Source organism: Myxocyprinus asiaticus, chromosome 10, assembly GCF_019703515.2.
Source record: "Myxocyprinus asiaticus isolate MX2 ecotype Aquarium Trade chromosome 10, UBuf_Myxa_2, whole genome shotgun sequence".
Classification (NCBI taxonomy): domain Eukaryota; kingdom Metazoa; phylum Chordata; class Actinopteri; order Cypriniformes; family Catostomidae; genus Myxocyprinus; species Myxocyprinus asiaticus.
In genome coordinates, this window is record NC_059353.1 from 20,647,392 (window position 1) to 20,660,007 (window position 12,616).

Genomic DNA, 12,616 nt, shown 5'->3' on the forward strand with positions numbered 1-12,616 from the left:
TTAAGTCACAGTTTTTAACAGCAAGAGCTCTCTGTAAACACAACGCAGAATGAGACGTGTTTGTTTGCAAGCGCTTTTCATGGTGAGTTCAAAGTGGTGCTCTATGCTGCTGTTGATGCTCTAACACTGCGTTTCCACTGGCATGATAGAAATCCGCTCATTGCCGCTCACAATGCTAGGGAACATCTTGCTCCTCACCGCTGTCAATCCCACTATCCACTTCATGAGCATGGTGTTAGGCTTCCATGGGAATGCGTTGAAAATGCTCGCTCACCTTTGCTCACAACGTGCCGGTGGAAACGTATGGTAAAGCGAATCATGAACGCAGCTTCACGATTGCTGTAACAAAGTGGATAGCCACAGTCTACAGGCAGATTAATATTGAGGAGGATGAAAGTTTCAGGGATTTAATGCCCATTGCAATAAATATGCAGCCTATGTGGGGACATGTTCTTTCAATTAGTCAAACCCCAACTTGGGAAACGTTTAATGTTACTTGAATTGGTGATATTTTAGTGTAATTAATGCTGTGGAAGGCTTTGTTTAGAAAATGTTAATAAAGCATTATATTGCTAGTTATTGTTTTCTTTTCTTTCCTAAGATGGAAATAAATGAATTTTGACAAGAAAATAAGTATATATAGTCCAATTTCAGCACTTTTAAAATCTGCGATTAATCGCAATTAACTACAAAACATTATGCGATTAGTTGCGATTCAACATTTTTCATCGACTGACAGCACTAGTTTTAGCCTAAACAGTTGCATCAGATACTTGAAGTAAAGCTTGTGATACTATTCTGAATTACTCTGTTCCTCTGTCCCATGTACCTAGTTCCCCTCTCTATGTAACCAGTATTATAAGCTTATCACCTTCATCTGTGAGATTTTCCCAGAGAAGATCCCTCAGCTGCCAGAGGAGCTCTTCAAGAGTCTAATGTGCTCTCTGGAACTGGGCATGACCTCGTATCCTTGCTCGCTGTGTGTATACAGACAACAGTTTGTGTTTCCACTATATTTCCAAGTTAATTAATGTGAAGAATATGTACATATTATACAGAATTTCACATTGACCTCCATATAGAGAGCTTTTTTTCTAAATTTGTCTAGATTTTAAAGTCTCACATTTTTGTTATTGAATTTGAGGCTGTCTAGTGTTTTTCCTTAACACACATTGCAGGATGAGCTCAGAGATCAGTCAGCTGTGTCTTGAGGCTCTGTCCCCATTGGCTGAGCAGTGTGCCAAGACACAAGACAAGGACACACCCCTATTTATTGCCACACGACATTTCCTAAAGGTGAGCCACATGTCTGAACTAGTGTCCAGACAATATGGGTTTTTGAACTGCTAATGTCGATATTTAACAACTGGCACCCAAATGCGCTTGGTCTGTTTCTTTCGCAACAGAGTAGCAGCAACAACAGCAATTGTCAGCACAGTAAAACCCTCTGCAAGAACCTTGGTCTCTTTAATGCTTTAGGTTTAGTCTTTTTATGCACCATTGTTACAGCAAAACTCTGCATCAACAATACATTACAAGACGATAACTGTCAGACAAGAAATCCTCTGCTCTGAGTAATATTCATGTATTTGTGAGGTGCTTTGGAGAGATGAAAGTCTTTCACTGATTCTGTCTGACACTGTAAAAAAAAATAATTGCAGTAAAAAAAAATTGAACTGCTTCATGTTGTGAACTAGATACGTAGTGTATATTGTACCCACAATATTATTTTGCAGTTCTGCACATTTGAACACGCAGCAAGGAGCACCCTGAAGCACTCCGGTTACATAGAAGTGTGTTATTCTCCGTTCAGGATGCGTATAAGTTTTGCGCCGCTCTGTATTGGAGCCTTTCTTATTTTTAGTTGTGTAATCAAGCCTTAAAAAGCATGGTGCCCGATGGCGACATAATGCTAATACACATATAAAACAATGACAAATTAGACATACATGATTGCTTAAATTAAATGAATACACATTTTTTGCTATTCAAAAATGTCTTTAAAAAAAAAAAGTATAAAAAGATCATGTTAATTATCTATTTATATTTTGATACTGACATAAGGGGGCAGGGCTATCGGCCAGTGCTGATGATAATCTAAAAATAGCCAAATATTGGCTAATTAATTGGTGTGTAGCTCATCTAAAGCTAATTTATAATATTTAATTATTTGAAATGTAAAAAAATCAATTTCTCACTTCCTCCACAGTTGGTGTTTGACATGCTTGTGCTGCAGAAGCACAACACAGAGATGACAGTGGCAGCTGGAGAAGCCCTATATACACTAGTATGCCTGCACCAGGTATGTACGTGATTCACATACGTTGTTGTCAACTAGAGGGGCCGGGGCCCACTGAGGGGCCTCCGCAAACTTCCAGTGGGGCTGTGAGATGACTAAAAGTAATTTCAAATAAGTCATTAAAACAATCAAACTTGAGATTGTGTTTAATAAGTGGTGTTCATCTTAGGCGGATTATTCTGAGCTGGTGGAGACGCTGCTCTCCAGTCAGAGGGACGCTGTGATCTACCAGCGACTGGCGGATGCATTCAACAGCCTTACTGTCAGCAGCACACCTCCGACCATGGACCGCAAACAAAGGGTGGCCTTCCTTAAAAGCCTGGAGGAGTTTGTTGCCAATGTGGGCGGGCTACTTTGTGTCAAATAAACCCACTTCCTCATGTGGTTAAACCACTGTTCATGACAGTTTCCCCTCTTTCACTCAGAGAAGCCTTTCAACATGCCAAATTATAGAGACGCCCAGAGACGCACAGATGAACTCCACTAGAGCACTGATACTCTGATGTTCTGGGTGTTCAGACATGTATGTATGCCTCCAGACCAAAGGGAGGCTGTGGTGAGAGGCTGGCGAAGACAGAGAGGGGACATCCTGCTGTGATCATTTTAGTCTGATTTGATCATTGTTTACTTAACCACTGAGAGTTCCTGAGATAAACATTCATGAAGGGCAGAGGGGAGAATCCTTCTTCCCCCTTTACACATACACACTCAAACTCTTCTCTTGCAGACGCCTCTCCTTGAGTGCCTTTGTATTTGGTTTCTCATGTCTCAGATCCAGCCGTCTCTACGGCAATGAATAGAACTTGTGCTCACGGTAACTAGGATTGTGTGCTGTGGTTGCCGAGACAACGAAAAAGCCTTTCCCAATGAATCTTTAATTACCGGAAGGGCGTTATGGAAAAGAAACCAAATTACTTTGTGTTTAAGGGTGTATATATATTTTCAAAAAGACAAAAAATGAAAATGTGTTCAAAAAGCAAAACAAACTAAGGTTTTTATAAGATAATAGATGATTATAGATGAGATTTTTTTGATTGTAGTTTTACTCTTTGCTGTTGTCACTTCGTCCTGATCACAGCAGTACAGCTGAAAGCATTTTCAACAAAAAATGATGTCTGATCAGTTTTCTCAAAAGGCTGTGGTCCCCTAAGGTTTTGTGTTTCTACAATAACTTCAATAATGTTCCACTTTCACTAACAGACACACACGTACTCAGCCAACATTGTTGTAGCAATAAAATACCAAAAATGACTACCTAGGGATGTCAACCCACTAATTCTGTTATTCTGGAATGCCTGAAATGACCTGTAAAATTGTACATAAACTTGATATAAAAAGTGAGTCATCTTTGTTGTGATCTACATTTTATTAATCTGTTATCTGTCTGAATGTTCTGTCTGTTATTGAAATATGCGTGTATGTATATTTATTGGAGGGTTTAAAATGTTGGGGGGGGGGTGGTCCTTGGGTGAATTTGGAATGGCATACTGCATACTATCCTTACTATTCTGTCAGATCTATATACGCAGAAGTATTAAAGGAATAGTTCACCCACAAATGAAAATCTCATCATTTACTCACCCTCATGTCATCCCAGATGTTTATGACTGACTTTATTCTGCAGAACACAAACTTAAAATTTTTAAAAGAATATCTCAGCTCTGTAGGTCCATACAATGCAAATGAATGGGGAGCAGAACTTTGAAGCTCCAAAAAGCATATGAATCCACAAGACACTAGTGGTTAAATCCATGTCTTGTGAAGCGATATGATAGGTGTGGGTGAGAAACAGATCAATATTTAAGTCCTCTATATATATATAAATCTCCACTTTGATGTTCTTCCACATTTTAAAAGTGAAAGTTAAGATATGTGGTTAAAAAAATATTAATCTGTTTCTCACCCACACCTATCATATCACTTCTCAAGATATGGATTTAACCACTAGAGTCTTGTGGATTCATATGCTTTTTGGAGCTTCAGAGTTCTGCTCACCATTCACTTGCATTGTATGGACCTACAGAGCTGAAATATTCTTCAAAAAATCATTGTTTGTGTTCTTCAGAAGAAAGAAAATCACACACATCTGGGATGGCATGAGGGTGAGAAAATGATGAGAGAATTTTCATTTTTAATTGAACTATCCCTTTAAGAGTGGTATGTCATTCCAACTGTTGGTGTGCGCAATTGTTCCAGCTCGGCCACCGTAGTGCATAACACGTGTGATACTGTTTGCTATTTAGGACACATTTTTAGTTCCTCTTTAAGCTCGTTAGTGCTTCATGCTAATGTAACGGTGGGGTTCATTTTGTAAGATACGCTTCAAATTTCATTATAACGTAATTCTATATTGAATGGTTTGCTAGTTACTGCAGTTAGCATCATTTTTGAATGAACGCGACTCTCGCAGTTTGCCGAATGTTTCTTCAGCTTGTTCACTCGTTTTCCCGTGTCACTTTGTTGTAAAATATTTAATATCATGAGTGACAGTGACGATGATGTGCCTCAGCTCTCTGCGGCTACACTCGCGGCGTTGCAAGATTTTTATGCCGAGAGTGGAAGGACGGGATTGGGACAAGTCTCAACCCCGACTGACAAGTACTCCGTCGGTGCCATGGAGGAAGACTGGGTACCGTTCAATAGTTCATACAGTGTGAATGCATTACATGATAAGTATATGTTTTGAAAGAAATACAGAAAACCGCATTTGTAGTGGTTATTAATGCTGTTTAAAGTTTATCTGTTTTTGTCAACAGCACATGAGTCAATTCTGGTACAGTGAGGAGACGGCCACACGGTTAGCAGAGGAAGTCATACAGCAGGCGGGCAAAAATGGGAGGTTAGTTTCAAGCTCTATTGGTCACGCTTTCATATAAGTGCAATACTTTGGAATGTCTGGAACACTTAATGTATTTATTAAGGGCTGTAGTAGTCTAGTTGTTAAAAATTGGGTTGGTAACTGAAAAGCTTTAGGTTCAAACTCTCAAAGCTAGGGGCCCCCTGAGCAGGCTACTGTCTCTGTAACAAGTGGAGTGATGCAGACTAGTGACCTTCCGACGAAATTAATCAAGTATGGAACTCCTGTTACCCAATATCTTCCATTCATGTTCACCCTAAAATGAAAATCGTCTCAACATTTACTCGCCCTCATGCCAACCCAGATGTGTATGACTTACTTTCTTCTGCAGAACACAAACGAAGATTTTTAGAAGAATATTTCAGCTGTGTAGGTCCATACAATGCAAGTGAATGGTGACCAAAATATGAAGCTCCAAAAAGCACATAAAGGCAGTATAAAAGTAATCCATATGACTCCAGTGTTTTAATCCACATCTTCTGAAGTGATCCAGTAGTGTTTGGGTGAGAGCAGACCAAAATTTAACTTCTTTCTCACTGTACATCTTGCCATAGCAGTCTTTAGGTATGATCATGATTTAAAGCTTGATTACACTTCCTAGTGCTTGACGCATACAGAGCACTAGATGGCACTAGGAAGTGTAATCAAGCTTGAAAGCATGATCGCCAAGGAGACTGCTGATGTCAAGATTTATAGTGAAAAAGGAGTTATATTTTGGTCTGTTCTCACCCAAAAATGATTGGATTGCTTCAGAAGACGTGGATTAAACCACTGGAGTCTTAGGCCTTGTTCAGACTGCCACTAAAAATCAAATTTTTTTTGCATATCCAGATGAGTTTTTGATAGTCTGGACAGCAAAAAAACACTTGAAATCGGGAGGTGGTTTCAAATGCGATTGAAATCTGATTTTTTTCAGATGTGTCTCAGTCCGGACACTCTGGCTGCTCAAATCGGATTTCAAATGATCTTTTACGTCAGTCTTAACGTGATACACAACGATGACATCAAAAATCGGTGACTGCAGCACGGAACATCACAATATTTACCAGTTTCCTCCATCGCAGATTTTTGCTTGTGCGACAGAGGAGTTCTGCACCGCGATTGGACAGGGCGCTTATTTGGAGAGTGAGATGATGCACCTCCATTTTTCCCGCATCTGTTTTGAAAGCATCGTCACGTGGGTACGCCTACATCATTACCAAAGCAACCCATGCAGATAGGTTGGTTATGTCTGAACGCACAAATCTGATTTGATCACTTGCAATTAATAGTGCGGACAGTCTGCCTGAAAAGATCTGATTTGAGAAAAAAGTCTGATTTGCCTGCAGTCTGAACATAGCCTTATTGATTACTTTCATGCTGCCTTTGTGTGCTTTTTGGAGTTTCAAAATTCTGTTCACTATTCACTTGCATTGGGACCTACAGAGCTGAAATATTCTTCTACAAATCTTTGTTTGTATTCAGTAGAAGAAATAAAGTCCTCATGATGAGAGAATTTTCATATTTGGGTGAACTATCCCTTTAACTGTAGTTTAGCTATTTTAATGTTATTGTGTTTCAAGTAATTGTTAAACTATTATTTACGATAAGTAAAAATTGCCTAAAACTCTTGTCAGAAGCAATCCTGTAAGACTGTGTCATTACTCTCATGTTTACCTAACTCTTTAAAAGGCATTGCTCCAGAAAATATAAAAATAAAAAAACGTGCCAATATTGCCAGTCACGCATATAGTCCCTGTGAAGCACGTACTGCAGCAATCAAGTACCCGACAGGTCGAACATGGAATCACGGAAAGGAGCAAAACAATTACATAACTAATTTGACACATACATGTAATTGCCCTAAATATTAAATAAAGTGGAAACACTAATTAAAACCCTTAGAAGTTTTTGTTTGTTTGTTTGTTTGTTTTTGGTGGTGGTGTTTTCAAATGACCCCCATTGAGAAATTGCAAACTCCCACTCCCCCTTTTGGATTTACATGAATCACAGAACTTGAATATTTTGGATTCAAAACACCAGATTAGTGTGCTGTGAATCGCTAAAGCATCAATTAAATGATAAATTTAATAATTTACTAGTTTCTACATTGCTGTTTTTGTTGTCCCTCTTAACTGAAATGTTATATTCCTGCACTGTAGGATAGCTTGTGTGAGTGCACCTAGTGTGTATCAAAAGCTGAAGCAGTTGGAATCCGAGAGGTTAGACGGTGTCTCTGCTGTTTTGATGGAGTATGACCGACGTTTTGCAGCTTATGGAGATGAGTTCATCTTTTACGATTATAACAACCCTTTGTGTCTTCCTGAGGATGTCCCTTCTCAGAGCTTTGACATTGTCCTCGCAGACCCTCCGTATCTGTCTGAGGAGTGCCTCAGCAAGGTGGCGCTCACCATTAAATACCTCACCAAGGGTAAAATCTTGCTCTGCACAGGTTAGTGAAAGTTATAACTCAGCTAGACAGGTATGCTCTCTGTTTTCATATATTTCACAAGTGTTTGAAAAGAAAATCTAAATAATGTGTTCATGAAGTTTCAAATACATCTCAAACAATACAAAATTTTTAAAGCTTAAAGGAATAGTTCTTCCAAAAATAAAAACTGTCACTTATTTACATTTGGTTGATCCAAACAGTTATGCTTATTTTTTTTTTCTGTGGAACACAGAATTTTGAAAAAATCGTCATGCAGCTCTTTTCCATAGGGCAACAGTTCATAGTGACTACAGCTCTCAAGCTCCAACTAGTGACTAAATCAGTGTAAAAGTAGTGCATTTAATGTGCATGCTATATTTCAAGTCTTTTGAAGCTATGCACAAGCTTTGGGTGAGAAATGGACTGAAATTTTAGTCTTTATGTCCATGTAAAAACAGCATCATATGGCTTTGGAATGACATGAGGGTGAGAAAATAATGACAGAATTGTGAACTATTCCTTTAAACAATGGAGAAAGAATTCTTGCCCAGTGTTGGTTAGATATTGGTTGTTTGTCAAGATGTAAACATGTCAATGTTTGATGTCATGTTCATTACTTTTGTTCTAATCTGCATCTTATTCTTACAGGAGCTATTATGGAGGAGCACGCAGGGAAACTTATGGATCTGAAGAAGTGCAGTTTTTTCCCAAAACACAATCACAATCTGGCCAATGAGTTCCGCTGCTACGTTAACTATGAATCAAGCCTTCTGTCTTGAAAAGGCTTTGAATCTGACATTTTTAAACCTTGGTTGTCCCTTCAAATATCAGCAGACGATTTGGAACAATTAATACTTTCACTCCAAGTGGAGATTAGCAGGATACACAGCAGATGATTTGTGTTTTAGATTATAATTTTGACTGACTCAATTACACATTATTAAGGCTTGCAGTCATACAAACCACAGTATCACTTTAACTTCCAATGCATAAAATAGGCCAAGAGATGAATTTCCTAAACGCATTTTTGTATAATATATTACAGGTATACAATAGATTTGTGTGGAACCAGATCAACTGTTATTCAACAACACCAAGACACTGACTGGCTTTTTCCAAGTGCTTTGGCTTTTAAATCTTTGTATTTTGGCACCAAAAGTTTTCCTTTTGCCTGACACTGTAGACTACAATCAGGAATTTTTGAGGACAAAGTTCTCTCTTAGTTTTGCCATAATCACTTTATTTTCTTGCAATAGCTTGTTTTTGTTTGTTTGTTTTTAATATACAAGTTCATCAGCTTTTCTGTTTATTTTTTCTAATGGTGGTGGAAACTGCTTTTTTCACGCTTGGCACACAAGTACAACCCACGGCGACGGAAACGTAGCTCTCGGTGTAGGAATGACGGCCCCCGATACACGAACCGGTACGGCGCAGTATGACGGTGGGGATATAAACGGGAGTGCTTCGGAACCGGTCACTTTCCTCCCCGTTCGGACCCGTTAGGCATCCTTTACACAAACAATATGCCTCCGGAAGAAATCGTGGGTACCTCGCTGGATCGTGGGAGATTCTAATCAAACAGAAAATTAGTGTTATTTTTGCCACACAAAGAAAAAGACAACGTTCAGGCAATATATGTGAATCATGATCGAATTAGTTAAATTTGCACATTTAAGTTGCTGGCATATATACATGAGTAGTTAAGGAGAGTCTTGACGCTTATGGTGTCCTACCTGTACGCCCACGGTGAGAGGCTGAGGAAGTTTACTGGGGTACGTGATCTGTCACGCGCAAAGCGACCCGCTGATGGACAGGTCATATTCTGGCGCTCCGGGGGCGCGAGCTGTAGGGTGTGATGAAACGCACTGAGCACCCCGACCGAGAGCCTTCCGAACATCTGCTCCAAAATCTCCTCCGGTAAATCCAGACAGGACCGAGTCCTCGACGCTCTCCTAGACACCTTCGGTCCCCGTTCACCCGATGCGCTCCCGCAGCGCAACAGCAAAATCAGCAGAAGCGCCAAAGCATTTCGACCGCGCATTTCTCCTAATACAGCGTAAAAACCTTTTTCTAAACTGCCAGTAAGCGATTAATGGGAAATATGCGTTAAAATAAATCTTTAGCCAACTCTTTAACCGAGTGTGTGCGACCTACAGAAACTTTCCAGCTGTTGCGTAAAGCTGTGCCTCCCTCATCCGTCTGTCCCGTTAGCGCTCAGGCTACTCTGCTGCCAGATATTGGGCGGACTTTATGATACACTTAATAGATCAAATAAAATCAATTCATGGAATTGTAACTATTTTCTATTATGCTCAAGCCGATTTGAACATGATTAAATTGACGTGATTATGGTGGATTGCTTTGTAATCCTTCCAGATATTAAGGAGACACTCTGGAATCATTAGGTGCCAGAGACACAAGACCTTTTCATAAAATGATGTACTTTAATATTCAAACTGACAAAATATCCATGCAACTGATTGAGACAATTGCAGTTCCTTTTGTGCAGTCAAACAATTAAATAAATGATATACAATATTATAAAATAGTAAAATGGTCACATCAGGTTTAAGTGTGATGTCCCTTTTTCTTTCTAACATTCTTGGCTGAGCTGTAAAATGGAGACCAATTTATCCTGAGTGTAATGTTTCACAGTATTTGAATTTGACATATATATCAGACATAGACATTACACTGAAATGGCAAGGATTTAAAGCAGGGGTACTCAACTTTGGAAATCCGGGGTGCGGGAAAGCAGGATCCCTTTAGCCTCGAGGGCCGCACTTTTAAATGAAAAATCTCTAATCATTTACTCACCCTCATGTCGTCTCTGTTGTGTCTGACTTTCTTCTGCTGAACACAGACGAAGATTAGAAGAATATCTCAGATCTGTAGGTCCATACAATGCAAGTGAATGGTGACCAGAACTTTGAAGCAGTGTTATTATAGTTAACTAAGACTAATAAAACTAATAATAAAAAATAAAAAACTAATTTTCGTTAACTAAAGATACGAATATTAGATTAAAAAAAAAAACTTTAAAACCTTTCCTTGAAAACTAACTGAAATAAAAAAAAACACACACACACACACACACAATAACTATTAGTTATTTAGTTTTCGTATTTTTCCATCCAGAATTATGTGAATGTCAAGGGGCAAACAGAACTCACCTGTGATTTTGAACGGTCATATAGCACCACAACAATTGGTGGAGGAGTTCGGAGCCATGCCTACACTGAGTCTGCAAAATGTGCCAGCTGAGTTTCGGGGTACATTGTTGTAATGACGACTGGCAGAAAGCAAACAAGGGCAGTGCAATACTAGGCATTCCTTGACCGTGGCAAAGACATCAGAAACAAGGTAACAACGAGCAGCATTAAACAAAAGACTTTATCATCGTGTCTTGAAAGGTAACACGCTTGGGCCAATAGTTCAAATAGGTGCGCGAAGCGTGGTGGACAGTGCGATCGTCTGTTTCGCGACTGCTTGCGGGTCCTTGAATAACGTATAACGTGCCCGCAGATTAAGGGCAGCTGGTGGAGTTTAAGGTGCCACCCTAGGGTAAATTGGTGCCCTTTGCAGACTGTGTAAGATATGCGTATAGGGAGCGACGGTACTCTGTCAGTCCACAGATTTTGTTCCTTAGTTGGCAGTGATTGGAAATACATTTATCTCAGTAGTGATGTGAGCATGTTGCATTGCTTCTGTATACAATAAATAATATCTTGGTTAAATCTGAATTTTTGTTTGAACATTTATTACACCATCTCTGTTAGTAAGTTTGCCTGTACCACCAGAACTTGTGTGCCATAAATTTAGTCTTCATCCATTTTCACTCAGTCAGCTGAAGTACTTTCTAAAGAGGTCAGTTCCTAAAACTAAAATTACTAAAACTGAAATTCAACTTGAAATTGAAAATAATATACAAATAAAAACTAATAATAATTAAAAAAAAAAAAAACTATACTAACACTGCTTTGAAGCTCCAAAAAGCACATAAAGGCAGCATCAAAGTAATCCATATGACTCCAGTGGTTAAATCAATGTCTTCAGTAGCAATGTAATAGGTGTGGGTGAGAAACAGATCAATATTTAAGTCCTTTTTTTACTATAAATCTCCATTTTCACTTCCAAATTCCAAAAGTGAAAGTGGAAATTTATAGTAAAAAAGGAATGAAATATTGATCAGTTTCTCATCCAAAGTGAATGCATCGCTACATAAGATATACATTTAACCACTGCAGTCCTATAGATTACTTTTATGCTGCCTTTATGTGCTTTTTGGAGGTTCAAAGTTCTAGTCACCATTCGCTTGCATTGTATGGACCTATAGAGCTGAGATGTGAGTAAAGGATGAGAGAATTTACATTTTTGGGTGAACCATCCCTTTAAGGCCTGCACATCACTCTGGCAGTAAGTCATCTCCTAGCTCTTCATCAGCAAACTCATCTTCCTCAGTTCGTTTCCTTGCTGCAGTCTTTGGTCTCTGCATTTGAGGCCCCAAGGGATCGACATAAGAAGCATCTGAAATTATGAATAATTTTTACAGACCAGTAGCATTCTTCTCTACACAAGATATGGCCAATGTTGTTTCTCACCTATTTCCTGCTGAGTGCTGGCTTCATATGGCTCATTAGAACCTGGAAGTGTATTCAGCTTAACACTAAGCCGCTCACCCATGGCACTGGTGTCATGGGTGCGCTGTCCACTGTCTGAGAACACACAATTAAGGTTAATGTTACACTTAAAAATGCTTCTGGAGTGAGAATTATTTTACATCATTGTCTTGTAAAATTTTGTAAACAGCAGCCAAGAAAAAAAAGGCATTCACATTTAGGAAGCCACCACTGACAACGTAAGCCATGTTTAAATGTCTTGAAACATGTTAGAAAAAAAGCATGAAAAGCAACAGCTTGTACTTAAAGGAATATTCCGGGTTCAATACAAGTTAAGCTCAATCGACAGCATTTGTGGCATAATATTGATTACCACAAAAATAATCTTGACTTGCCTGTCCTTTTCTGTAAAGAGCAAAAATTGAAGTTTC

General features: G+C 39.0%; 3 protein-coding genes and 1 pseudogene across 3 annotated transcripts in view; 2 read left to right on the forward strand and 2 right to left on the reverse strand.

The window, feature by feature from the left end:
- The window catches only part of LOC127446882 (exportin-4-like), a 69,495-nt gene extending 65,642 nt beyond the window's left edge, over positions 1–3,853 (forward strand). Inside the window, exons 20-23 of the mRNA XM_051708187.1 lie at positions 834–964; positions 1,179–1,296; positions 2,210–2,302; positions 2,469–3,853. Coding sequence (XP_051564147.1) covers positions 834–964; positions 1,179–1,296; positions 2,210–2,302; positions 2,469–2,666 — 540 coding nt within the window. The 3' untranslated portion in view covers positions 2,667–3,853. The remainder of the gene's footprint in view (positions 1–833; positions 965–1,178; positions 1,297–2,209; positions 2,303–2,468) is intronic.
- Positions 3,854–4,493: 640 nt separating this feature from the next.
- LOC127446886 (EEF1A lysine methyltransferase 1) lies at positions 4,494–8,865 on the forward strand. Its single transcript, XM_051708191.1, has 4 exons — positions 4,494–4,928; positions 5,056–5,138; positions 7,298–7,587; positions 8,215–8,865. Exons 1-4 carry the CDS (start codon positions 4,779–4,781, stop codon positions 8,343–8,345), a joined length of 654 nt encoding a protein of 217 aa, XP_051564151.1. The 5' UTR covers positions 4,494–4,778; the 3' UTR covers positions 8,346–8,865.
- On the reverse strand, positions 8,859–11,604 carry LOC127446888 (interleukin-17D-like). Its single transcript, XM_051708192.1, has 2 exons — positions 9,300–11,604; positions 8,859–9,136 (listed from the first exon to the last, which is right to left on the reverse strand). Exons 1-2 carry the CDS (start codon positions 9,605–9,607, stop codon positions 8,860–8,862), a joined length of 585 nt encoding a protein of 194 aa, XP_051564152.1. The 5' UTR covers positions 9,608–11,604; the 3' UTR covers position 8,859.
- A 248-nt stretch (positions 11,605–11,852) lies between these two features.
- LOC127446891 (intraflagellar transport protein 88 homolog) overlaps positions 11,853–12,616 on the reverse strand; it is a 36,342-nt pseudogene continuing 35,578 nt past the window's right edge.